This window comes from Eucalyptus grandis, chromosome 8, assembly GCF_016545825.1.
Source record: "Eucalyptus grandis isolate ANBG69807.140 chromosome 8, ASM1654582v1, whole genome shotgun sequence".
Lineage (NCBI taxonomy): Eukaryota > Viridiplantae > Streptophyta > Magnoliopsida > Myrtales > Myrtaceae > Eucalyptus > Eucalyptus grandis.
The window spans coordinates 10,222,775-10,249,181 of record NC_052619.1 but is presented as its reverse complement, the minus strand read 5'-3'; the positions used below and the strand labels follow the sequence as shown (position 1 = coordinate 10,249,181).

The following is a 26,407-nucleotide window of genomic DNA, read 5'->3' as shown; positions in this document are numbered from 1 at the left end:
TTTACTGTGGAATGGAGTCGTTTATACAAGTACCTCTAGGAAATCTCAGCCTATTGAAGGCAATGAGCGAAGGGTGTCTCGCCCAATGTGGCTTTTATTAAGTTTAGTCATGGTCCCTCATGCGCTCGACGCTCCACCAAGGCAATCATCATCTAATCCCTCACATATTATTTTTGTAGAAGAATCTACATCTCAGATATCACAACTTAAATTACATGCCTATATCATCATGCGCTTTCAACATGTCCTCTCTCATAGTTTGCATTCACAATGCAACTGGAACCTAGTATAAATACAGACAGCAGAGGAATGTAGTTAATACCATCAACATACTTTGCTAATGTGAAGGATGCTGTGACGGGAAAGTGTCCCCACGACTTAGTTGTTTCTTCTTGTATCTCCAAGCGACTTGGATGCGAGTTGCTGCAAGTCCTCTCCAGTATGGTGATACATACCTGCAACCAGGCATTTTTATCACGGTCATACAATGCAAAACGTTTGTCTATGTTGTCTATGTAGGAGCAAATTACAATATGGGACCAACTAGTTGTTCCTGTCTAGAGGTTCAAAAAGAGAATGTGCACAGGAATCAGAGAGGATCTGAAACAGTTAATTTAGTTGCTACTTTTTATTGATAGTTCATTAATATGCTTGGTTTGCCATGTAGTAGTGCTATATCATCTTTCAAGAAAGAGAGAACCTTATGGCTCCTTGAACTCTTGGCTTGCGCAGGAATCTTGCAAATATTCTGGTGACTTCTTCAAGGTCTTCTGCTCGTAGTGCAAAGGCTTCAACATTTGTCACGCATGTCACCGTCCTGTTACTCAGCAACCAGTTTCCAGGTGGTCTTATCTTTCGTCCATCTTCAATATCACAGATTTTGGAATGCTCTTAAAATGTCCAGTCATTCGATAATTAAAGACTACCAAGAACGATTGCAATCTGTACCTTTGTTTACAGAAGAACTCTCAAGGCACCAAGCTAGAAGCTCTTCCCCACAAAAATCTCCTTCACATAAACTCGTAACCCCATCTTCTCCTCTGCTCTCAATTTTCCCACGGACAATGAAAATCATCTTTTCAACACGGGCACCGGGGTGCAGGATCTTGCTTCCTTTGATGTATATTTTTTGCCTTAACCTCTCGCAAATTGCATCTATGATGTGATCCTCCATAACTGCAAATATTCTCACCTGCAGCATAATACAACAGCTATTGATATTTTTTGAGTTGAAAGATAGTCCAGGCTTATCATGGTAGCCACAGATTTGATGTGTAGAATCCGGGGTGGCTTAAACTGTTCTTTCCTCTTTTTAAAGAATTCCAAAGATCTCAAGTTCTGTACTTTTCTTTGCATAGGTGGTAATTGTTGGCTGGACCCAGCAGAACAGACCACAGTCATGTCGAATTTGAAAAATCCATCTTGCAAAGGATTAGAGCTTTTTTTCAGAAGTGGCAGTCTTTGGAAGGATGCAGAGACGAGTGATAAATTCTTGTCCATATCATTCTTTTGTTGTTTCCACATTGAGCTGTCTCGGTGACACGCATCTAGATGCCAATAAAACTAAGACAAAAGCTTGGTAATGTTCGCCAATAGAGACTAATAACGGACAAGTGAGACCTTTCACATAATTTTCTTTTAGCTATCCATCTAAGTACTTGATGACCGAAAATTAAAGACTGATCATCCACTTATTTAGTTAGCTGATCGAGCTTATGCTACATATGTCAGAAGTTAGCTTCCAAATGAAGACCTATGATGGAAGCATAGCCGAATATTCAACCTGGGAGGGAGCTATCGATTTCAGAAGGCTGCACATGCTTGAAGAGACAGGAAGCTTTAGTTGGAAAACATGGCTTTCATCTTCATCCACAAACAGCAGGGAGATTCATCTAAATTCTAAGGAATTATAAGAAAGAGAACTGATTTCCAAGGGTTTAATTTGCATTAAATTCCACACTCATCTCAACTCAGTTCCAGGGCTTACTCTTTTCAAAAATTTGAAGAGATGGCGTCTTATGTCTCTCTGAAGATCTTCAGGAAAATTCTCGAGAAGCATTTCTTCGTTGACTCCTCTAGTGGCAGCCCAGTGGTATAGCTCAGCTTCGCATACTCTTCTGCGTGATAGGATATTTCCAGTCAATTGAAAAGGAGCCCCCATACGGCACAAAATGGATATGACAAACATATGTAGATGCTTCTAAGATGGACAGAACCCTCTAATTCTGTCAACCCACTGTGCATGACGTTGTAAGAAGTAATGTTTGCTTCAGAGAATCATAGCTATTGGTCATCATCACCATATTCAAACATCTAAAGTGCCAACAGGATCCTGGATAGATGCAATTGATGTCTCTACTCAGGAGAAAAAGTAAATTAGAAATGTTGGAAGAAATGCTGAATTTACCTTCTTAGCTGTTGAGGTAGGCGTCTGTGACTCATCCATTGCTCAACGTCACGCTGCCTTAATGACATTTCTAACCTCCTGGGACGATTGGGAAAATATAAAAAGTCATCTGACAGTTTATATCCAAGATGTCTCGCGACAAAAAGATGCACTAATGGTCACTAGGAAACATTATCCATCAGTACTGAGAAATTGGGAGCAGAGGTGCATAAAAAGGTCTGCATGCAGAGCACTAACAAGATTCATCAGTCCCCTTAGTGATGCTTTCTGAAATGGGGTTTTGGTACGTCATTCCAAGAGATGTTGAGACATTTTTGAAGGAATAGACATAGCCTAGGATAGAACTTTTCTTTTCCAATTAATAGTACAAATTACGATTGCCACATGCACAAGAAACACCACAAGAATATTTGGGTAAACTCCATTTCCACGAGGCAGTTGACCATTCTTGACCCCAACCCAGCTTAAAAACATAACTTAGACCAGCTCATGAATTCTTGAACTTAACCTACATGAGCACTCGGTGCTGCTTTAATGCCTGAATCATTAGATTTATGAACTTAACCTCTTCTCAACGTTGCTTAAGATCAACAAATTACCAAGAGACCAAGAACTCAGATTCATGAATGCCAATAAACTAGGAAACCAACAATTCGTGTCAATAATTCATGCATGACATGAATACATATCCGCCTGATACAATATTTGCATAGCTAAAGTACAAAATTCAAAAGCCAATACTAAAAAACTCACGATAAAAGAAAAAAAAAAAAAAAAAAAAACCTACAAAAAGGTGTTCATCATCTCAAATGATAGCATTGTGAAACTGTTTGTGTTAGAAGCCGTAAGACCATCACACATACACTTTAACATAAAAAATTTTGATGGTCGTTATTATTTCAGTCAAATAAATTCCAATATTCCGCACGAGCACAATGATAAAGACTGAGGAATGATCTTTCAATGCAAAATGATTGTCAAGGTGAGAGGTCATACCTTCTTCCAAGAGACTGGAGGAAGTTCTGCATATTTCCAATGAGAAGACCAAAAAGCAAGAGGCCCAATCCAATAATGCCCATGAGAAACAGGACTTCCGGGACAAAGTCGCTTGGAGTTTGATTTCCAGCTAGAGTACTTATTTGCTTCAAAAAGTGGTAGATAAGATCAGCACAATGCAAAAGAAATGCCTCAAATTGTATCATCACATTAAGGGATATCTGATGCATGATGTTAGAATAGCACTAGAATGTTTCTCTGCATGCCATATTCTTAAACGCAACCATGGAAATAGAGAAAACAAATTAACAAGTTTAGGCTGAATTTAGAGGATATTGAATCAGGATGGGCCGGCAACGATTTGTTACACACAATATCTAAAAGCAATAGTCATTCTCCTTCGCAATTATTATTCACTCTCTCTTGAGAATCAAAAAGAGAATATTGTGCAATCATCGTCTCTTCTTTCCTCGTCATTTAATGTGCTATTCTCATCAATAGGAGCAAACAAAATGACACCTACGACCAAGATACAACCTACTGCCTCAATCTTTTCAAAAGTGAAAAATACAGTAGAAACTCCCCAGAGATAGAAAGATATTAAATGGAGCTATCAAGAAGAGAAAAAAAGAGAAAGTGATAAAATGAAGTGGAGAGTCCTCTGAATCTGCAGTTTTGACTTGCATTAGTGGAAAGTCAAAAGTTCAGGGGTTCATCCTGCAGAAAGCCATGTTTCTCATTCCATATCTCCCAAGGAATCAAGAGGCGCTTTGCTGCAGCTCACTAGTGTGTTTGCTCCCATGGATATTGCTAAGAGTGCACATATCATAACAAAACAAGCACAAGGATTGTTCCCCGCATGCATTCAGCCATGGGATAAATTGATTTACAGCTTCAACCTGATTCATACTTGTCTCAACCATGCAACATTAAGAGGAAAAGGATAAAGAGCAGGACATGGAGCAAAGTGCCTCCTCCTTGAAATTGCTAGAATGCATTGCTAGGCAGTGTACGGCAATGGTACCACGAGAAAAAAGCCGAATAGAAATGTAAACAAGTACCTGGAATCCCCAGAACAATGAATATAAGTATCTCCTGCCCACGCCTTTTTGTGTAAGTTCAACAGCTTTTCGAAGAATTCCATATTTTTGTTCATCATTGGTTGTGAAACAAGCAGTAGCTGTCATATTACAACTATTGCACCAAGTTTCATTAAACATCTTTGGTTTGCACGCTTTCCGAAGGCATTGATCAACCCTCTGGCAAAATGAAGAGAGAGAGATTAGTCGAAGAAAAGATTGCTATGCTGGAAAAATCTCACATTTTGTCACTGAGTTGTGTAGCTACTCTACCAGAATTTAAACAGAAGATTGAAATGAAGAACACATTCTCATATGTCCAGTTCAAAATCCCAGAAAAACAAGAAAGACGTGTGGTATAAGGTCTGTGGGTCACATGAAAGAGGTGCACGTACCAACATGAGCTACATGAGAAAGGATCAGTACAGACCAAGACCAGTAAATTCCTATACGGGCACTTAATACTGTGAATTACAAGTACATAGAATAACATTTGATTAGACATTGTGGCAATATAATCCTTTGCAGTCCACAGCCAAGGATGTTGACCATCTTTACATGACATCCTTATGTGACTAAATTTGATCAAAAAAAGTCTTCAGATGTGGCACATCAGTGAAGCCATGCTCGTATGGTCATAACTTTGCTTTGAAATTACATGCTTTGCCTCCCCAGCACAGTGCATGACACGTGAATTTTGATGCGAGATTCCAGAGGCTTCACCCTCGGCATTAGGAGGATCTGAGATGCTAGTACCATGTCAGAAACCTCTCCAAGACCACATGGATGATGCAGCTGAAAGGGGTACTAAACTCATGAAATTTGACAATGACGTGACCAAAGAACTCAATCGGTGGACACGGGCTTAGCTTTGTTGTTAAGTGCAAATAATCACAACCTGAAACAGGTCCTCAATGCGTTTAGTCCAAATGAGCGTCTTACAGAAAGGGTACACTCCCTCAATCAAACAAATCGGTAACAGAAATTAGCATTACCAGCTAAATAAAGAGGCATCATGATGGTAATGAGTGCAGTAGCAAGAGTTCAGCACACTATCCTTATTCTTCTGGAGTTCTAATACATAAGAACAAATTATGTAGAGAAAAAAAATGATGCCACCCACCTGTAGCCCAAGAAGGTACCAGCATGATCCAACGACATGGCCAGCCAACACAAACATGAGAAGATTGATGACAAAATTTGCCCATGCTGAATCAAAAATGAGGCAAGGTTGAGACTGACCCACAAGTAAGGGCAAAACTTGATATAATCTGAGAATGTATTGGACAAGAACGCCTGCGCGTAAAAGTATCATTGCATATTTTGCAGAAAATATCAACATCTGCAAGCAGTCAAGGAAGCATTTGATTATCAGAAGAGAGTAGTCATATCAAGACATGAAACTAACAGCTATTACAGTCCACTCGGTGGAACATTTCTTAGACCCCACCACATGCCACAGTATGTTATATAAATACAGGATGAAAAAAAACACGTATTAAAAGTCGGGGAAAGGTCCTTAGAAAGTCTCGAAAGGGACAATAAAACCCATTTACAACGATGTGATTATTTTAATAAGTAGAAGCAATAACATCCAGATTATCTAAAGGTAATTGAGACTGCAGTGATAAGCCAGTGAATTATAATGGCAATACAAATTGACTTGGCAGAACATTTAATCCAATGCAAATTTGTTTCACACCGCCAACCCACAATAACCTACTTCTACATTATTCATATAGCTGAAGCACGTTAAAAAATCAATGTAATATGGAAACAAATGAAGGTAAATGCATGAGAGAAAAAAGGACTTACTTGCGGAAGTGGAACTGCAACCAAAAGATCTAACAAGAAGTGTCCTCGCAGATAATGGAAAAAGATTCTTTTTGGATGGTCAACTAAATCTCCAGCACCAGCCACTCTGGTCTCAGGAGCTATGTAAGCCAACCTAAACTGCAAAAAGTTGACAAAGAAAGCAATCATCAAGGACTGGGAAAGGCTGCCATAAAAGCTCCTAACATGACAACCTTTCACCTTTAATTTCGTTACTGCCTGAAGAAGAAAGGTATGATAGAAGTTAAGCATCAAGCGAAATACCAACCTGACATATTTATGCTAGTTACGTTAATAAAAAGGGATGTAAAATTTGGGTGGTGTAGTAGATCGATTGACAAATGAGAGAGGCAAGAAATTTCTGTCTCATGGAAGTCTGTTCTGAAGCTCTTCCAATGCAGCCTTTTTGAGTGAAAGATCAGTAAGTCTTTCCAAAAATTAAACTCTGCTATTACAAGAGTTAAAATATACACCAAGTAAAATCCCATCTAGTTGACTTTAAGCTGTAATCAACATCGAATGACTCATCTTTTTCTAAGGAAAATGAGTATCATGTTTCCATTAAGAAGTATCAAGAGAAATCACCTCGATAGAGAAGCCTTTCACCACAAAAGGTTTCTAACAAGTCTAATTTTCTGGCTAGTATGGCCATGAGGATTTATGAATTTATGAAGTCTAGAAAATTAAGTGTAACGACATTCTGAAAAAATTGAGTATTTATATCTGAATGCAAAAAACTCTAGCAAACATTCAGATCATCCTAAAAACTTGCACAGCAGATAGGACCACTTGTCTCTTGTTTTCTGTGCTCGTTTTCACACATAAGAAGATGAATGCCTGCAAGGTGACTTCCTGGTAATACTTGTTGGTTTTCTAAGAAATAGATGCTTAAATACAGGAACTTTTGAAAAGCTGGTACGAGAAGTTTGTGGCTGGATGTATGTTCAACATATGTAGTCAACTTTGTCTACACAACATTCCAATTCACTTTGTCCAACACTATAATATTTATCTGATTAACGGGAGTACAATAGTGGATGCAGTTGAATAAAAAATTACTTTCGCGTACTCAAATTGAAAACTGCAGAACATTCATATAACACCATGTAGGTTCCCTTGGAATAACACGTTTTCCCTTTGAAGCATTCAAAAGTTGTTACAGGGAACAAAAACAAAAATCTATAGTGGATGAAAAGAGTAAGAAAAACAATAAAAGGATACTGTTAAATTCACCAACAAGAAAGAAAACAATCCAACAAGTCAGTAAAAAGCAGCCTACCTGCAGAAGAATGTGAAATAGGTACATGAGGTCCGTCATGCTTCTGAAAACAACGAGTATTGTTGCCATGGGCCTGTTTAACGTTACACACATACAGTCCTGCAATCAAGGATGGATAAGTGAAGGGAAGTAATTGTGTGCAAACCGAAAAGCTTATGATGGTTGTTTGAATCTGCAAAAGAAAAGTGACAAGAGCAATAAAGTACAAGCACAAAGGCCAAAATGCAAATAAACAAGAAATTTTAGGGGACATATGATTAATGACATATTTTGCAGAAAGTCACAATTTGGATAATGAATATGATCAGAGTTTTATTAAAAGTATTTAAAATGGGTTCAGGCATATTATTTTTCCTTCGCTAATGCAAAACGGATGCCAACCTAAACAGGGGTGTTGACTTTGGTAAAATATATTTGAAGAAATCATGGCTAAGAGGAGATCACTTTAGTTGATTAGATCAGCCTTGGCCAAAGGAGATTTAACTTATTGTACCATGGTCAAATTTAGAGAATTGGAAATAAACATAACATTGAGTTATAGAGAAGGATAAACTCAAACACCACCGGTTGTAGCTTGGGCTACATGTGCATCAAACCATGATTAAGAAGCTTAATCTGTGAAGTGAAGAATATCTGCAGATATTAACAGGGCAGTAAAAACTTGATAAGTAGTGGAATAAATCTAACCAGAACTAGGTGGTTTATAGCAGGGTGAAAAATGGGAAGAATTTCAACTTCATTTTGGGAACCATTTAGGAATTAGAGAGGAAAAAAATATAGTAAGAACGTTATTAACTTAACCATCAAGCAACCTATATTTTCAAGCCATGTGAACTTGACAATGCTGCAGCTGAGCCATACCTTTGGTACATACAGCAAGAACAAAAACAATGGGTCTACAAAGAGGACCGCCACACAAGAAATGACAAAAAATTTGTTCCACCGCTGGACAGCTTGAGCATGAGGATTTATCACGCCAGGAATGTGGGCACTGACATAAGTGAAGAACCTCCTTGCCCAACTTTTGGCATCCCCATAAAGAGCTTTGTGAAACTGCAAGTAAAAGTTAGGCAGTGAAGCTTCTTTACTATGAAGAAGTAAATTCAGATATCCTACTGGATAAGGCATGGTGCATAAAAGATGTGCTCAAAACAAAAGCATCTTTGATATACTGGTGAAGTTAATCTCAGATCTTCGTTGTTGTACCTTTTGATACCATCGTCACCAGAACTCCAAGTCCCACACTAATTAGAAAGTTATGCTTAGTGCTTAGAGATAGAGTTATCACCTACATTATAATCGTAGAGTTATGGGACTGCGGGCAACTTATTTGAAAATCTAAGGCAGCGCTTGCTTTGGCCTTAAGCCAAATTAAATTGCTCTTCATGAACTTCCAGCCAATAGAAGATTGTGCGAACATACAAGGTGACTTTAAAACGCAAACTGATTAGTACTCGCAGAATACTATAGTAAATCGAAAAATTGCAAACCAAGAAGTGGTGACCGTGATCAGAAAGTGAGAAGATAAAACTTGTGATCCCTCATTTTCTAAGAATGACAAAGTTAAAACCGACAATTTCCAGCATTCGGTAGAAATGGAGAATCTCATTCTCAGGACCTTATTAAACATAGCAAAAGGCTCTGCAACTATGGCATTTACCCGGGTATCAGCGATACTTGAACTTTCAGAACTTGTTTGTTGCGCCCTTCTATTGTAATGCGAGGGGCAAGTTGTACAGTAACGGTCATTGCACATCCCCAGTCGCCCGGACCTCAGTAAATGCTCATTTTTAGCACCATAGTCGTCATCTGCGGAGTCAATACGATCCTTTATGCTAAAAGAAGGGAATTTTTCTTTCATTTGTTGCGGCTCCACTCCCGTGCTTTCAGGTCCGTGATTGTGTAACGGGCCACTCATTAGCGAGAAAGGTGTCCTACTCCTTAAAGGTCCAGTGTAACCTACTCGACTCGTTATACTCTCGTATGACTCCATGGAGCTCGTAGGGATGGAAATTGACACACTCCGGGTCCTAGATATACGTGACCGAGGTTGAGAACTGTTATGATCATCTGATAATTGCTGTTGCGTTTCCGACAGTATCGGTTCTTCATCTCTTTCGTTATGGGCCATTTCACATTGTAAATCTGCAGAAGGAAACGTTTAATTAAGATTTTTATATAGTAAAGCAATTTTGTGGACCATCTTTCACTGAACTAAACATGTGATGAGGAAAAAAACGTCAACTGAAACATATCTATTTTTCCTGTCAGAACAAATCCAGATAAGGAAAACTGGATGCAAAATATTTCAAGAAAGTTTAGTAACTGGTCTTAGTCAAATTAGTTTTTATTACTATTCATAAGTTTCCATAGTTACATTAATAGCTAGATATTATAATTTTTTCAATCAATTTCCTAAATTAACAAAAAAAATATGTTGTTTATTATTATCGTTTTACTTTTCTGGTGTTTATAAGTATTATAGTTCCATTTAAGTATATTTTAGCTTGTGATGGTAAAAGTGGATACTCATTTTGAGTTGTTCTGCCGTTTTAAGAATAAATGTTAGAAAAAGGATATCTAAAAACGATATTAATTTATCTGTAAATACTCGTACTTATATTAATTTAAGTCTCGTTTCTATTTTTTAGATATGTTAAATTTCCAAGCTCTTGTTTCTCGTATATCTTTAACATTTTCATTAAATTTTTCGATCAGGAACTTAAAATAGAAAAATATCAACTCAATACAACTCTAGAGCGCGTTCGTTTTTGTCAATGATGAAAATATTTTCTATTAACTAATTTTTCGAAACGATATAAGTAATTATTTTTCGCAAAGCGAACGTACCTGGACTAATCAAGAGTGTATATTTAACTTTTCGACAAACACTACCGATCACTCGTTATATGCTGTTAAACACATGTACCTGATTTTCGTAACAAAGGCACACGCAAGGATACGAGTATTAACTGCAGAAATCATCGGCCGAGACAAGCATCTACACACAGAAGTAGCGGAAAAAGAGGGCATTTTGACAAACTTACAAAGCCAAAACGCACAGTTCAAGCGCAAGACACCAACTTCACCCTCCGAAGGACGATCAGCTCTCAAAGCGACGAAGTAGGAACAAGTACAAGAGTGTGGAGCCTGCTGCTATCGCCGGGTAGCGGCGGCAACCGGAGAGAGCGTGAGCTCGAGGATTGAAGCCTCCGAGCCGAAGAGGCTCGTCTTTTTTATCTGGTTTATCTGGTTCTGCGGTTCTAGACCATGAAGATAATGCGAGGGAAGAAATCTGAATGGAGACAGAGCTGAGGCTTTGTTTTGTTTCTTCTACGAAAACCATAGCCAGTGATTCGGAAGAAGACTTCGAGCGTTGACTGTGACCAAGACTCTCGCGACTGGCTGACAAATGAAAGAACCGTTAGCTGGAAAGGAAAGGATCACATCGGATGCTTAAACAAACTCATTAATTTATATAGCCAGTCATAAAATGTCATATTATTTGACAAATTAATTTATAAGATGACTATTAATGTGAGTTTATTTAGTAAAAAGTGGATGATTTAATAAATAATTTTCCTAAAGATGATTGCTTATATCACTTATAATATTGAATGAACAAAAATATATTTTTATCGTTTAAAAATATTTTTATCGTCCACAAAATATTTAGATATAACTGTTATCCATAATGAAAATATCATTTGTTGAATATCTATTTCCATTAACACAACAGACCATTTTTTTAAAAAAAAAAAAAATAACTTTTGAATCATTCATTTTTCCGGAATCGAATAAATCTTTATATCCTTCATTTTGCTCTTAAAAAATGGACTGCAATGTGTTCTTGAGAACGAAGTTAGCTTTGTAATCACTAGTCATCACACAAACTGTGGGAGACGATGTCATTCTCCTACGCCCTTTAAGGAATGTTGGCCATGAATTGGAGAATAAATTGAAATTATCTGTAACTTTCTTTTTATTTTTATTTTTGGTCGAATTTTTTGGCATCACGGAACTTCAGGCCAAAAGAAGAAAAAAAAAGCCTTTTTTCCAAGAAAAAATAAAAACTTTTCTGGCCATGATGTTTCACGTTTGCGATGGGGACTTTCGTGGAGCTTTTTTTTTTTTTTTTTTTTTTATGGTCAGAGACTTTCGTGGAGCTTGCTTCGTGGAAAACCATTGAAAAGGACCAGACATGATTGTCGTCAACAAAAGTGCAAAGTGGAAGGAGGTTTCAACGTTTCGTGCTTTAACATTCTCATTGGAGATGACAAAGGTGCGCGCCCGCGTCTTGTTAGGGACCAAAAGCGTGTTTACGAGACGGAAGCCGCGTGTTTCTCTCCTCATACCTGGGCCTGACCTCCAATGTCTCTCTCACACGAGCATGGGAAGTCAGCGACTCTAAGTTGGCCACGTAAAATTCCACCCCATGCATCGTAACGTGGCCATCGGAGAGGGAAAAAAGTGGGAGCAACTGGTCTGTGAAAGAAACAGACAGAAAGCGAGGTGAAGAGGAAACGGCGTGAACAAGCTGTTCCGCATTACTTTTGCACCATTTCCAGGCAACTTCTTGAGAGGCCATGCCGTGAAGATTAAGTTCGAATGGACGTCTACTTTGTCGAGTTTTAAGCTCGAAATTCATCTAGCTTTCATGGGATTATTCTAAGCTTTAATGTGCAGGGTCAAGGCACCGATAAAAGCCTCTTTTGAGTGCTGCACTTAGCCCCAAACAAAACTCATCATGGTTTAAAAGAAAATCGACCCTCATTCTTTAAAATGGGGATGATCTCCTTCTATCTATAAAGGGCTCAAATCCGCCCATCAGATAGGAAAATTAAATGGGAACTTTTGCGATGATGATTGTGAAAGAGGCTAGTGGCCAAGGAAGGTTCGGTTCGATGGGGCAATTACTGTGGCAAAACAGTGACTCGACTATGAGGCGATGGATGGTTGAAAATAGAGAACAAACCATGAGGGGATGAGCTCGAAACCTTAGGATCGCCATGGCCCATTGAACGAACCCGACCCAAATTGAATTGCGTATTAGCCTTCTATATTTTTAGTTTAAAAACCCGGATCTCAGAATATACAATTTCTCCCGTGGTCGTGTCGTGTGGTGAAGTCGTGATTAAGAACGGAAGTTGTTCCGTATTGAGGTCGGTATCTGCAGAATTGGAAAGTCTAAATTGGACTTGAACACTTTAACTCGGTCTGCAAAAAAACAACAAAGAAAGAAAGTCCGACTTCAATTTTGGATTGACCGATTCAGGTTCAGAGCATGGGACTTTCTAATCCATGTTGACTCCGGCCACGTCCTTTTTTCAAGGGTATATATACGTATAATATTAGATTATGGCTTTGCTTTACGCGGTTGTTAGGCAAGCAATCTTGAAATGTCGAATATCGAGTGTTTGAAAGTGGACAACTTGTTCTTATTTATGCAATTACACCAAGAACGTTAGTGTTGAAGTCATTTAATTTTATAATAAGATTTGCATATAATTCTTTCGTGAGATTGAAAGATTATTTCATGAGAAATTGTAAGGCTAAACACTGCGTAAATTGTTGAGTATGATTGGAGGTTGGGAAATATTAAGAAAATTTGAGTGACTTGAGTGTAATTGCTTGATCTATAGTAAAATTCATTGTTGCGTGACATTTCTGATATTGGCTATGACGTTAGCATTGCACTTGCAAAAGAGGCCGACGTGTGAAGCGTGTATGCGCGGGTTGATCTCACTCTCAGCAATACATGGAGGTGCGTGCGGTGACGTCCAGCAATGGACTGATGCGAAATTTCAGTGGTCCAAGGGCGGCGACTCTAGGAGTGATGATTGTTTTTCCTTTTGAACAGCCGCAGAAGGTGTAAAAATAACGCTGAAATGGCTGTGAGCTCGGCGGATCCAAACGTGAAGGCGGCGTCCGGCGTCCGTTCACGATGAAATTTCATTATCAGGCTGGATTGAGGGTGGCAAGTCTGGTGGTGGTGCTTATTTTTTAGAACAAGTAGCGGAACTGTGTGGAACAGCAACTGAAGGCTGCGGACTTGGTGGAGAAACGCAGGCAATACGACCAGCATAGTCACAAACACCGTGGACTTGTGGAGAAGTGCGACCAATGTGGCTAGTGTGGTTACGACCACTGTGGAATAGACTTGATGGACGTTTCCTTAGAATGCACTAAGGACTCTCACTCCAAGGTGAGATTTGTAGTGAAAGAGAAACATGTTATATATGTCAAATGAAGAGTACAAGACTTCTATACAATTAATATAAGGTACAATTAATCTAATCCGAAATAGTAATTTTTCTCTAACACATTTATTTCTGGCCACTCCCGCTCACACCTAATCTCAGAACCTGATTTATACCTTAGTCTACTCTTTGCTTCTGGAATAAAAGAGAAGGAGAAGAACGATAAATAAAAACTCTTAATTTATTCTTGCATTACGCAATACACTGGAAGTACTGGCTACTTGGCTTTGGTAAAAAAGGAAAAAAGGAAGCTTTGAAAAATAAAAGTAAAAACTTTTCTAGCGATGAAGAATATAGTGTCAAATATAATGCTATACTCACACCTAAACTCAATGTACGCTATGCTCCTTATTAGCTCTTCTCGGTACATTCGACCAGGCGGATGAGGAATAAAACGGCAAAAATAATGCACTTTAGAGTAATTGGGTGTCCATGGTACTCTTTTATGCAGTTCAAGACATTCTGACCAAAACGTTATGCCATTAAACACATAGGAGCGACCCGTGACTGTATGCTTCAACAAAGCAGATGTCTTCACATTCCAGATGTCTTCACATTCCAGACCTTTTGTGATATTTAAATGGATTTTCCAACATGGCAATTAATCTAAGGGTGAGACACTCTACAAACTCTTCTTTCTCATCTGGTCAGACAACACCTACAGTAGCAACAAAAGACTGCAATATTGAATATCGACCGCATTTGTTGTATTTTCTCATCCCAATTCCGATCTGTGGTCCTTATAAGATATTCCTGCTAAAATTTTCTGTAGAATGGAGTCGTCTATACAAGCACTTCTAGGAGATCTCAGCTCATTGTAGGCAATGAGCGGAGTGGTTGTACTAAGCTCAGTCATGATCCGTTATGTGATCAACGCTCCTACAAGGCAATCATCATTTAATCTCTCATATATCATTTTGTGTTGAAGAATCCCCAGTTCATGTCTCACAATTTGAGTTACATGCCTATATCACCATGCCCTTGCAACATGTCCTCTCTTACGGTTTGCAGTCACAACATGACTGGAACCTAGTATAAATACAGACAGCAGAGGAATGTCGTTTATACCATCAATGTACTTTGATAATGTTAAGGATGCTGTGACTGTGAAGTGTCGGCACGGCTTAGTCGTTTCTTCCTGTATCTCCAAGCAACTTGGATACGAGTTGTTGCAAGTCCCCTCCAGTATGGTGATACATACCTGCAACCAGGCGTTTTTGTCACAAGTGCATAATCCAAAAAATTTGTCGATGCTGTCCATGTAGGAGCAAATTACAAACTATGGAACTGACTAGTTGTTCCTGCCTTTAGGTTCAAAAAGAGAACGTACACAGGAAACAGAGCGAATCTGAACCAGTTAACTTAGTCGCTATTTTTTTGCCAATAGTTCAGTGATATGCTTGATTTGCCAGTAAAATATAGTAGTGCTAAATCATCTGTTAAGAAAGAGCAAGAACCTTATGGCTCCTTGAACTTTTGGATTGCGCAGGAATCTTGCAAATAACCTGGTGACTTCTTCAAGGTCTTCCGCTCGAAGTGCAAAGGCTTCAACATTTGTCACACATGTTACTGTCCTGTTACTCATCAACCGGTTTCCAGGTGGTCTTATCTTTCGTCCATCTTCAATATTACATATATTGAAATGCTCTTAGTATGTCCAGTCAGTCAATAATTAAAGACTATTCAGAAAGACTGATCTGTACCTTTGTTTACAGAAGAACTCTCAAGGCACCAAGCTAGAAGCTCTTCCCCGCATATATCTCCTTCACATAAACTTGTAACGCCGTCTTCTCCTCTGCTCTCAATTTTCCCGCGGACAATGAAAATCAACTTTTCAACAAGAACACCAGGATGCAGGATCTTGCTTCCTTTGATGTATGTTTTTTGCCGTAACTTCTCACAAATTGCATCTATGATGTGATCCTCCATTACTGCAAATATTCTCACCTGCAACATAATAAAATAGCTGTTAATATGTCTTGAGTTGAAAGTTAGTCCAGGCTTATCATGGTAGCCACAAATTTGATGTCTAGAATCCAGGGTGGCTTAAACTGTTTTATTTTTAAAAGTATGACAGAGATCTGGAGTTCTGCACTTCTTTTAGCGGAGATGGTAGTTGTTGCCTGTTAACTGAACCCAGCAGAACAGACCAGTCGTGTCACATTTGAAAAATCCATTTTCCAAAGATTAGAGCTTGTTTTCAGAAGTGGCAGTCTCTGGGGAAATGTAGAGACTAGCAACAAAATTCTTAGCCATGTCGTTCTTTTGCAGTTTCTACATTGAGCTGTCTCCATCTAGATGCCAATTAAAACTAAGACAAAAGCTTGGTAATGTTTACCAATAGAAACTAATAACCAACAAATGAGACCTTTAAAATTTCATTTTAGCTATCCATATAAGTACTTGATGACGTAAATTTAAAGACTGATCATCCACTTATCTAGTTATCTGATCAAGCATATGCTACAAATATCAGTAGTTAGCTTCCAAGTGAAGACCTATGACGGAAGCATAGCCAAATATTCAGCTTGGGGGGAAGCTTTTGGTTTTAAAAGGCTGCACATGATTGACAAGAGAGGAAGCTTAAATTATAAAACATGGCTTTCATCTTCATCCACAACAGCAGTGAACTTCAATTATTTTTTTAGCCCTAAAATCTGCTCATTCTAAGTAATTGCAAAAAAGAGAACTGATTTCTAAGGGTTTAACTTGCACTAAATCCCACCCTCATTTCAACTCAGTTACAGGGCTTACTCTTTTCACAAATTTGAAGAGATGGCGTCTTATATCCCTCTGAAGATCTTCAGGAAAATCCTCGAGAAGCATTTCTTCATTGACTCCTCTAGTGGCAGCCCAATGGTATCGCTCAGCTTCGCGTACTCTTCTGCATAATAGGCCATTTCCGGTCAATTGAAAAGGAGCCTCCATAGAGCACACATTGGATATGACCTACATGTCTAGATGCTTATCCACAATTCAGGGAAAATATGCGGATGCTCAGAACTACATTATAAAACACTAGTGCATGACTGGCTCAAGCAGCAACAAAGTATATGTCTAGAAACAGTTCCAGAATGCAAAGTACAGAGAGACGCAGAAACCAATGATGATAAGGATGATAGCATAGAAAGAAAACAAAATGCAGGCAGAGGACACAGGTATACTTGCGCAATCTCTTTGTTGATGATCTGTAGGACCCACAGTGTCAAATTTATCCGCCATCAACATAAAAATCCACCTAGTTGAAGCCCTCAAGTTACTGGTTTTAATAAACCATCTTCCATTAGAGCTCATTTTACTAACCAATGCTGCTCCATCGCACATCTTCAACCCAACCCCCGCATAAAACTTCATAGAGAATCAAATTTGCTGCTCATATCCCATACGGACTTAAACTTGGCTCAGAGTCCTCTAGCTAATTTCCAGAAGTGCCATTGACCCCCAAGCTTCAGTCTTAATTGTACGTATATTCACAAAACAAGGCAGAAGACTTCGATCTAACCCACCAAATGAAGAAAAAACTGCTCAGCTTCCAATCCAAAGAATCATACAATATGGTCAATAATATGAGGAAGCACAAAAACACATAGTATGCATGAGCAGGCAAATAGAGAGGATAATTGGAAGCCAAGATCATATCAAACACTATGCACAAGTTCTAATGACCACATAGCCTAACGATCTCATAGATAAAAGGTCCCTTTTCTTCTACAATTTTCAATTCACTCAACATGATGCTTTCAGCTCATCATTCAGTACAAATTGGACAGAACCCTTCTGTGAACCCCATTGAGCAAGACGTTGTAAGAAGTCATGTTTGCTTCACCGCCAAATTCGAGCAGCTAAAATGACAAGAGGATACTGGATAATGCAATTGATATGTCTCTACTCAGGAGAAGAAGTACTTGAGAAAGGTAAGAAGAAATGCCGTATTTACCTTCTTAGCTGTTCAGGTAAGCGTCTGTGACTCATCCATTGCTCAACATCACGACGCCTTAATGACATTTCTAGCCTCCTGGGAGGATTGGGGAAAAATAAAAGTCAGCTGACAGTTTAAATCCAAGACGTCCAGCAATAAAAAGGTGTGCTAATGTTCACTAGGAACATTCTTTATCAGTATTGGTCAAAAGAACAGATACGAATTGGGAGCATAGGTGCACAGAAAGGTGTGCATGCAGAGCACTAATAAGTTTCGTCAGTTGTCTTGGGGATGCTTTCTCATATGGTGTTTCAGTATGTTATTTCAAGAGATGTCACAACATTTTTGAAAGACTAGACATAGCCTAGGATGTTTCTTTTCCCAAGTAATAGTATTAGTTACAATTGCCACTTGCACATGAAATATTACAAGAATGTTTAGGCAAGCTCCATTTTCATATGGCAGTTATCAATTCTTGAACCCAAACCAGCCTAAAAACATAACTTAGATCTGCTCATGAATTCTTGAAGCTAACCTATATGAGCATTCGGTGCTGTTATAATGCCTAAATTATTAGAGCCATATCTTCTCGATGTTGCTCAAGATTAAAAAATTACAAGAATACCAATTACTCAGATTCATGCATGCCAATAAACTAAGAAACCATGATGAATACATATCTGCCTAATACAATATTTACATGTCCAAAGAATGAAATCTGAAAGCCAATACTGAAAGACTCACAAAAAAATCTGCAAAAGGATATTCATCATCTCAAACGATAGCATTATGGAACTGTTTGTCTGGGAAGCCATGTAACCATCACTCATACACTTGGACATGAAAATTTTTAAAGGTCGTCATTGTATCAATCAAATAATCTCAAATATTTTGCATAAGCACAATGGTAAGGATTAACAGATCTGTCAATATAAAAAGTCTGTCAATGTGAGAGGTCACACCTTCTTCCGAGAGCCTGGAGGAAGTTCTGCATATTTCCAATGAGAAGAGCAAAGAGCAAGAGGCCCAATCCAATAATGCCCATGGTAAACAGGACTTCTGGAACAAAGTAGCTTGGAGTTTGATTTCCAGCTAGAGTACTTATTTGCTTCAAAATTTGAAAAAGAAAATCAGTACAATGTGTTACAAATTGTATCTTCACTTTAAGGTGCATTAAATGCATGATGTTATAAAAACACAAGAATGTTTCTCTGCAGGCCATATTGGTAATGTAACCACGGAAATGGTGAGTAAAAAAAAAACAATTGACAAGTTTAGGCTGAATTTGGAGGATATTAAATCAGGATGGGCTGGCAGATTGTTCTAACACACGACATCCACAAGCAATAGTTATTCAGGTTCATACTTATTATTCACTCTCTCTCAAGAATCATAAAGAGAATATCATGCAATGATCTTCTCTTCTTTCCTCATATTTCAATGTGCTATTCTCATTACTAGCAGAGAACAGATTGACTCATACAACCAAGATATGCCCTACTGCCTCAATCTTTCTGGAAGTTCAAAGCACAATAGAAACTCCCGCAAGGATAGAAAGATATTAAAATGGAACTGTCGCAGAGAAAAAAAAGAAGGTAAAAAGATGAAGTGGAGAGTCCTCCAAATTTGCAGCTTTGACTCGCATTGACGGAAAATCAAAAGTTCCAGGTGTTCATCCTGCATGAACCCAAGCATCTTATTCCATATATTTCAAGAAATGAAGAGGCCTTTGCCGCAGCTAATAGTGTGTTTGCTCTTGTGATTATTGCTAAGAGTGAACAAATAATAAAGCAGAAAATGACACATATGGTCCATGAACTTTAGCCTGATGTGCAATATCGGTCCTGAACTTTTAATTCGTATATAATTCCTGAACTTTGGTCCAATATTCAATGTAGTCCCTGAACTTTTAAACATTTTCATATAATTTAGGGACTATGTTGAGCATTTATTAATAGCTCATGGACCACACTAAACAAAATAAAAAGTCTGGGTACAATTTTACACACGTTGGGCAAAGTTCAGGGACCATATTGCACAAATTAAAAGTTCAAGAACAACATTGCACTTTCGATCAATGTTAAAGGACTATTTGTGCTATTATCCCATAATAAATCAAGGACAAGGATTGTTCATCCCCCCCCCCCCCTTTTAAGGCAGGTGAAATATTCATCTACAGATTTACCCTAATTCAATATGTTGCCTCAACCAAGCAATTTTAAGAGGAAAAGGATAAAGAGCAGGAAATAGAGCAAAATGCCTTTTCCTTGGAATGCATTGCTAGGCTATTGTACAGTGTAATATTTGGTCCAATTAGAAATAAGCCAATTCTATAAGAATGTAGATAAGTACCTGGAATCCCCAAAACAATGAAAACACATATCTCGTGACCAGGCTTGCTTCTTGGGTAAGATTAACAGCATTTTGGTAAATTCCATAACCAAAATCATTGGAGTTAAAACAAGCAGTAGCATTCGGATTTGTTGTCCAGTTAGTCCATTCTGCATCCTTTCTGAATTTGTCAATGTTGTCTCCATTTCCACAATCCATAAAGCGACACAGGTCAGCTGGTTTGCATGCTTCCCGAAGACATTGATTAACCCTCTGGCAGGATGGAGAGAGTGAGATTAGACGAAGAAAGAATTGCTTTGCTGGAAAAAGCTCTCATTCAGTCACTAAGTTTTGGAGCTACTTTACCAGCATTTTAACAGAAGACTGAAATGAAGAACCCATTCTTACGTGTTTAGTTCAAAATCCCAGAAAAGCATAAAGATGTATTGTATAAGGATCGTGGGTCACATAATATAAGTACGTGTGCCAACATGAGCTCCATGAGAAAGGATCAGTACAGGCCAAGACCAGTACATAAAATAACATGCGATTAGACATTGTAGTGATATTATCCTTTGCAGTCCACAACCATGTGGCGTTGACCATCTTCCTATGACACATTAATGTCAATAAATTTGATAAAAAAACTTGACTTCAAACTTAGCACATCGATAAGACCATGCTTATATGGACATAACTTGGTTTTGAGATGGCATACTGTGCTTCCCAAGTAAAGTGCATGACACATGAATTTTGATGGGAGATTCCAGAGGCTTCAGCCTCAGCATGATGTGGATCTGAGACACTAGTATCATGTCATATATCACTCCAAGACCACATGGATAATTCATTTGAAAGAGCTAGTAAAGACACAAATTTTGACAAGGACGTGATAAGAGAACTCAAACCATAGACATGGGCTTAGCTTTGTTGTTTAGTGCAAACAAGCACAACCTGAAACAGGTCCTGAATGAGTTCAAACCCACTTAGCATCTTACAGAAAGGACATATTCCCACAATCAAACAAAAATGCGAAAGAAATTAGCATTACCAGCTAAACAAAGAGGAATCTTGATGGTATTGAGTCTTGCAGCAATAGTCCGACATACTATCCTTATTCTTATGGGATTCTAACACATAAGAACAAATTAGGAAGAGAAAAACAAATGATGCTACCCACCTGTAGCCCAAGAAGGTACCAGCATGATCCAACAACATGGCCAGCCAACACAAACATGAGAAGATTGATGACAAAATTTGCCCATGCCGACTCAAAAATGAAGCCAGTAGGAGACTGACCCGCAAGTAAGGGCAAAACTCGATATAATCTGGGAATGTACTGGATAAGAACGCCTGCGCGTAATAGATTCTTTGCATAATTTGCTGCAGACGAACGCTTGAATGTTGGTACAACTAGCAATATCAATATCTGCAACCACTCGAGCAAGTAATTGAAGATCAGAAGAAAGAAATCACATCAATACATGAATCTAGCAGCTATTGTACTCCACTCAGTGGAACATCTGTTTAACATCACCAGATGTGGTGGGGTCATTCATGTCATTATATGTTTTAAAGATTCAGGATGTTAACGCATATCACAAGTCAGGAGAAAGACATTGAGCGAAGGCTTGGGGGAGAGCTCCTTAGAGAGTCTTGAAAGGGACAACAAATTCATTTACAAACATGTGATCTCTTTGCAATAAGTAGGAGCAATGACATCTAGATTCTCTAAAGGCAATTGAGACTGCAGTTATCAGCCAGTAAAATTGTAATTGTAATATGAATTGACTTGGCAGAACATTTAATTCATTGCGAATTTGTTTCACACTGTTAACCCTCAAAAACCTGCTTCTACATTATTCATATGGGTCAAGGCATGTTAAAAATCATTATAATGCAGAAACAAATTAAGGTTGATGCATTGGAAAATAAGGACTTACTTGCGGAAGTGGAAATGCGACAAAAAGATCTATGAAGAAGTATCCTCGCAGATAATGGAGAGCGATTTTTTTTGGATGGTCAACTAAATCACCAGCACCAACCACCCTAGTCTCAGGAGCTATGTAAGCCAGCCTAAACTGTAAAAATTTGACAAAGAAAGCAATCATCAAGGACCGAAAGGTAGCCACGAAAGCTCCTAATATGACAACGTTGCACTTTTATTCATTTCTTCCTGAAGAAGTCAGGCATAATGGAAGTCAGGCATCAAGTGAAATACCAACCCAACACATCTATGCGAGTTACGTAAATAAAGTGCTGAATATTGGATGTAAAATTAGGATTCTGTAGTAGATTGATTGACAATGAGAGAGAGGCAATAATTTTCTATCTCATAGAAGTCTGTCTGAAGCTCTTCCAATGCAGCTTTCTTAAGTGAAAGATCAGTAAGTCTTTCCAGAAATTAAAATCTGATGATTACAAAAGTCAAAATATACACCAAGTAAAAGCCCATCTAATCAACTATCAGTCATTAGCAATGCAACTAACTCATCTTTTTCCAAGGAAAATGAGTACCATGTTTCCATTAGGAAGGTATCAAGGGACATCACACCAATAGAAAAGTCGTTCGCTACAGATGGTTTCTTTCAACTCTACTCTTTTGGGAAGTAGGGAATTGAAGATTCGAATTGATGAAGTCCAGAACATTTGAGTGTAACCAACCACTCTGAAGAATTGAGTCTTTATTTTTTAATGCAAAAAACTCCAGCAAATATTTTGATCATGAAAAAAACTTTCATGACAGATAGAACCACTTGTCTCTTTTTTTCTCTACCCTCTTTCACACATAAGAAGACGAATGCCTCCAAGGTGAGTTCCTTGGTAATACTTGTGCCTTTCTAAGAATGATGATGCTCAAGCATAGGAACATTTGAGAAGCTGGTATGGGAAGTTTGTGGCCAGGTTACCCATCAGCATATGTCGTCAAACTTATCCACACAGCATTGCAATTCACTTTGTCCAAGACGAAAATATGTATCTGTTTAATGGGAGCATAACAGTGGATGCATTTGAAAAAAAAAAAAAAAAAAATACTTTTGAATACCATGGAGTTAACCTCAGAAAAACAAACTTTTAACTTAAAAGTTCTTTCAGGGAACAAAAACATAAATTGGATGCAAAGAGTACGCAAAACAACATAAGAATACTATTAAAATCACCAACAAGAAAAGGAAACAATCCAAAGAGTTGGTGAAAAGCAGCCTACCTGAAGAAGAATGTGCAATAGGTATATGAAGTCCGTCATGCTTCTAAAAACAACGACTGTTATTGTCATGGCCTGGTTTAAAATTATACACATATAATCCTGCATTTAAGGATGGATAAGTGAGGGAAGTAATTGAGTGCAAACCAAAAAGCTCATGATGGTTGTTTGAATCTGCAAAAGAAAAGTTACGAGAGCAATAAAACACAAACACAAAAGCCAAAATGCAAATGAACAAGAAATTTAGGGCACAGACGATCAATGACATCTCTTTCCAGATTGTCACAATTTGGATATTGAATTTGACCAGGACTTTCTCAAAAGCTTTTTAAATGGGTTCAGGGATAATAATGACTTTGGGAAAATACATTCAAAAAAAAAGGTTATGGTTAAGAGGAGATAAATTTGGTTGATTAGATCAGCCCAGGCCAAAGGAGATTTAACCTATTGTACCAAGGTCAAATTTTGAGAATTAGAAATGAAGTATGATAACATTAAGTAACAAAGAAAGATAAACCTAAGCAACACCACCCATTGTAGTTTGGAAGCCTAAATGTGCAGCAAACCACTATTAAGAAGCTTAATCTGTAAAGTGAAGAATATCTGAAAAATTAACATGACAGTAATAACTCGATAAGTAGGACAATAAATTTAACCTGGAATAGTTGGTTTATAGAAGTGTGAATTATGGCAAGAATTTCAATGTCGTTTTGGGAACTATTTAGGAATTAAAGAGAAAAGAAGAATATAGTAAGATCGGTATGGACTCCACCAATCAACAGATTTTTTTCAAGCCATTTGAACTTGAATGCTAGCAAGTTGACAGGAGTATAAGGAACTGAGCCCATACCTTTTGAACAGACAGCACCAAGAAGAATAATGGGTCTATAAAGACAGCAACCAAGCAAGAAATGACAAAAAATTTGTTCCACCGCTGGACCACTTGAGCATGAGGATTCATAACGCGAGGAATGTGGGCATTGACATAAGAGAAGAATCTCCTTGCCCAACCTTTGGCATCCCCATAGAGAGCATTGTGAAACTGCAAGTAAAAGTTAAGCAGAGAATCTTATTTACTTTGAAGAAGTATACTTAGATATCCTCCCATTGGACATAGCATAATGCACTAAAAGATGTACTCAAAACAAAAGCATCTTTGAAATACTGGTGAAGTCAATCTCAGATCTTCCAGCATTCAGTATCAAAAGACTCCACATCCTCATAATAAGGACCTAATCAAACAAAGCAAAAGGCACTGCAAGTATGGTAGTTACCTTGGGATCAAATATACTAGAACTTTTGAAACTCGAATGTTGCGCTCTTTTATTATAATATGAGGGACAAGTTGTACAGTAGGGGTCATTGCACAGCCCCAGTTGCCCAGACCTCTGTAAATGCTCATTTTTAGCAGCATAGTGATCATCAGTGGAGTCGATGCATCCTTTATACCAAAAGAAGGGAATTTTTCTTGCATATATTGTGACTCCACTAGCTTTCTTCCAGGCACAACGTGGTTACGCCTGACGGCCTTTTCAGGTCCATGACCGATGTACAAAGGGCCGCTCATTTGTGAAAAAGGCATCCTCTTTTCACTCCTTAGAGGTCCAGTATAACCTACTAGATTAGGTATATTTTCATGCGACTCCATGGAGCTCGTAGGGATGGACATCGATGCGCTGCGGGTCCTAGATACAAATGCCTGACGTCGAGAACTGTTAGAATCATCTGATAATTGGTGCTGCATCTCCAACAGCATCGGTACTTCATCTCTTTCATGATCAGCCATTTTACCTAGTAAATCTGAAGAATTTAACATTTAATCAGGATATACATACAGTAAAGCAATTTTGTGTACTATCTTTTGCTGAACTAAACCTGCGATGTGAGAATGTACATCAACCTAATCAAATCTATTTTTCCTGTGAAAACACATACAGATAAGTAAGGAAAACTCCTTGTAAAAATATAATGAGAAAGTTGTGTAACAGGTCTTCTCTTTCGATCTAACCATACTGCAGTTTCATGCCTACAATAGCAATGCTTCTTTGGCAAACTTCACGCTATTAGCAAGATCAAGACCACACCCGAGAACCGCAGAAGGCCACGCCATGTGATTAAAGGGAACCAAATTCCACAAAATACAAGCCCTGACGCAAAGACCCTATTGCCAGAAGGTACATAAAAGCTTAAAAAACGAAGAATTTTTTGGGGGCACCCGATATAAGATTGACTAAAGCTACAGAGGGGAGACCAGAACTGGAAAGAGTCAAGCTTTATCCTTAATTCTCCGCTAAAAGCTACCGATCACTCGTCGCACATGCCGTTAAACACGTGAACACCGTTTTCATAGCAAATGCGCGTACAAGGGACGCGAGCATCGACTCCAGAAATCATCGACCGAGGCGAGCATCTCTACACAGGGGAGTAGCGAAACAGAGCGCGCGCGCATTTCAACAGAATTTACGCAAAGCCAACACGCACACCTCGAGCACAACACACACCCACCTCACCGCCCGAAGGTTCCGATCAGCACTCGAACCGGCGACGAAGCAGGAGGAACAGAACAACAAGCTGCAACAGTGCCGACCCTGTCGCTATCGCCGGCGGCCGGCGGCGAGCCCGAGGACGGAAGTTTCCAGGCCCGGCGAGGCTCGCCGTCTTCCTCGGCGCTCCTGCGGTGCCGCGCCGGAGGACGAGGAGGAGGAGGAGGCGCGGCGAGGGAATCCGGCGGAGGAGCGGATGGAGGGAAATGGAAATGGAAATGGAGACGGAGACGGAGACGGAGCCCTACGGTGTTCCTTGTTTCTACGGAGACGCGAGTGATTGCGGAGAATAGAATACCACGAGCGTTGACTGAGCGCAGTCTCCCCAAGACTCCTTCTTTTTATTCTTTTTCTTTCTTTATTTTCTGACAAATGGAACGGAAAGAGTCTTTGCTGGAAAAGGAAAAGGAATTGAATTCGCTCTCGCGTGGTAATAATAAAAAATAGCTCCCCAATTTTAATTTTTTATTTAGTAATGCAGGCTTTAATTTTTTAGTCAATGTGAAATATCATTAATGTGATTTTAAACTATATGAAATGTCTAATCAAATTGAA

The 26,407-nt window shown here is 38.6% G+C and overlaps 2 protein-coding genes and 1 pseudogene across 2 annotated transcripts in view; all 3 read right to left on the bottom strand.

Annotated features, from left to right (window-relative positions):
• Window positions 1-25,895, bottom strand: part of LOC104456405 (probable cyclic nucleotide-gated ion channel 20, chloroplastic) — a 57,721-nt gene extending 31,826 nt beyond the window's left edge. Inside the window, exon 1 of the mRNA XM_039300917.1 lies at window positions 25,815-25,895. The gene's annotated coding sequence lies outside the window, so the exon portion shown is untranslated. The remainder of the gene's footprint in view (window positions 1-25,814) is intronic.
• On the bottom strand, window positions 37-10,990 carry LOC104456406 (probable cyclic nucleotide-gated ion channel 20, chloroplastic). The gene is made up of 13 exons (XM_010071188.3): window positions 10,642-10,990; window positions 9,255-9,739; window positions 8,456-8,647; window positions 7,595-7,693; window positions 6,298-6,435; window positions 5,606-5,824; window positions 4,465-4,662; window positions 3,404-3,549; window positions 2,408-2,485; window positions 1,988-2,117; window positions 949-1,192; window positions 701-863; window positions 37-455 (listed from the first exon to the last, which is right to left on the bottom strand). The coding sequence occupies exons 2-13, from the start codon at window positions 9,723-9,725 to the stop codon at window positions 338-340; spliced, it is 2,196 nt and encodes a 731-aa protein (XP_010069490.2). The 5' UTR covers window positions 9,726-9,739; window positions 10,642-10,990; the 3' UTR covers window positions 37-337.
• LOC120287698 lies at window positions 14,722-25,953 on the bottom strand (annotated as a pseudogene).
• Window positions 25,954-26,407: the final 454 nt, after the last annotated feature.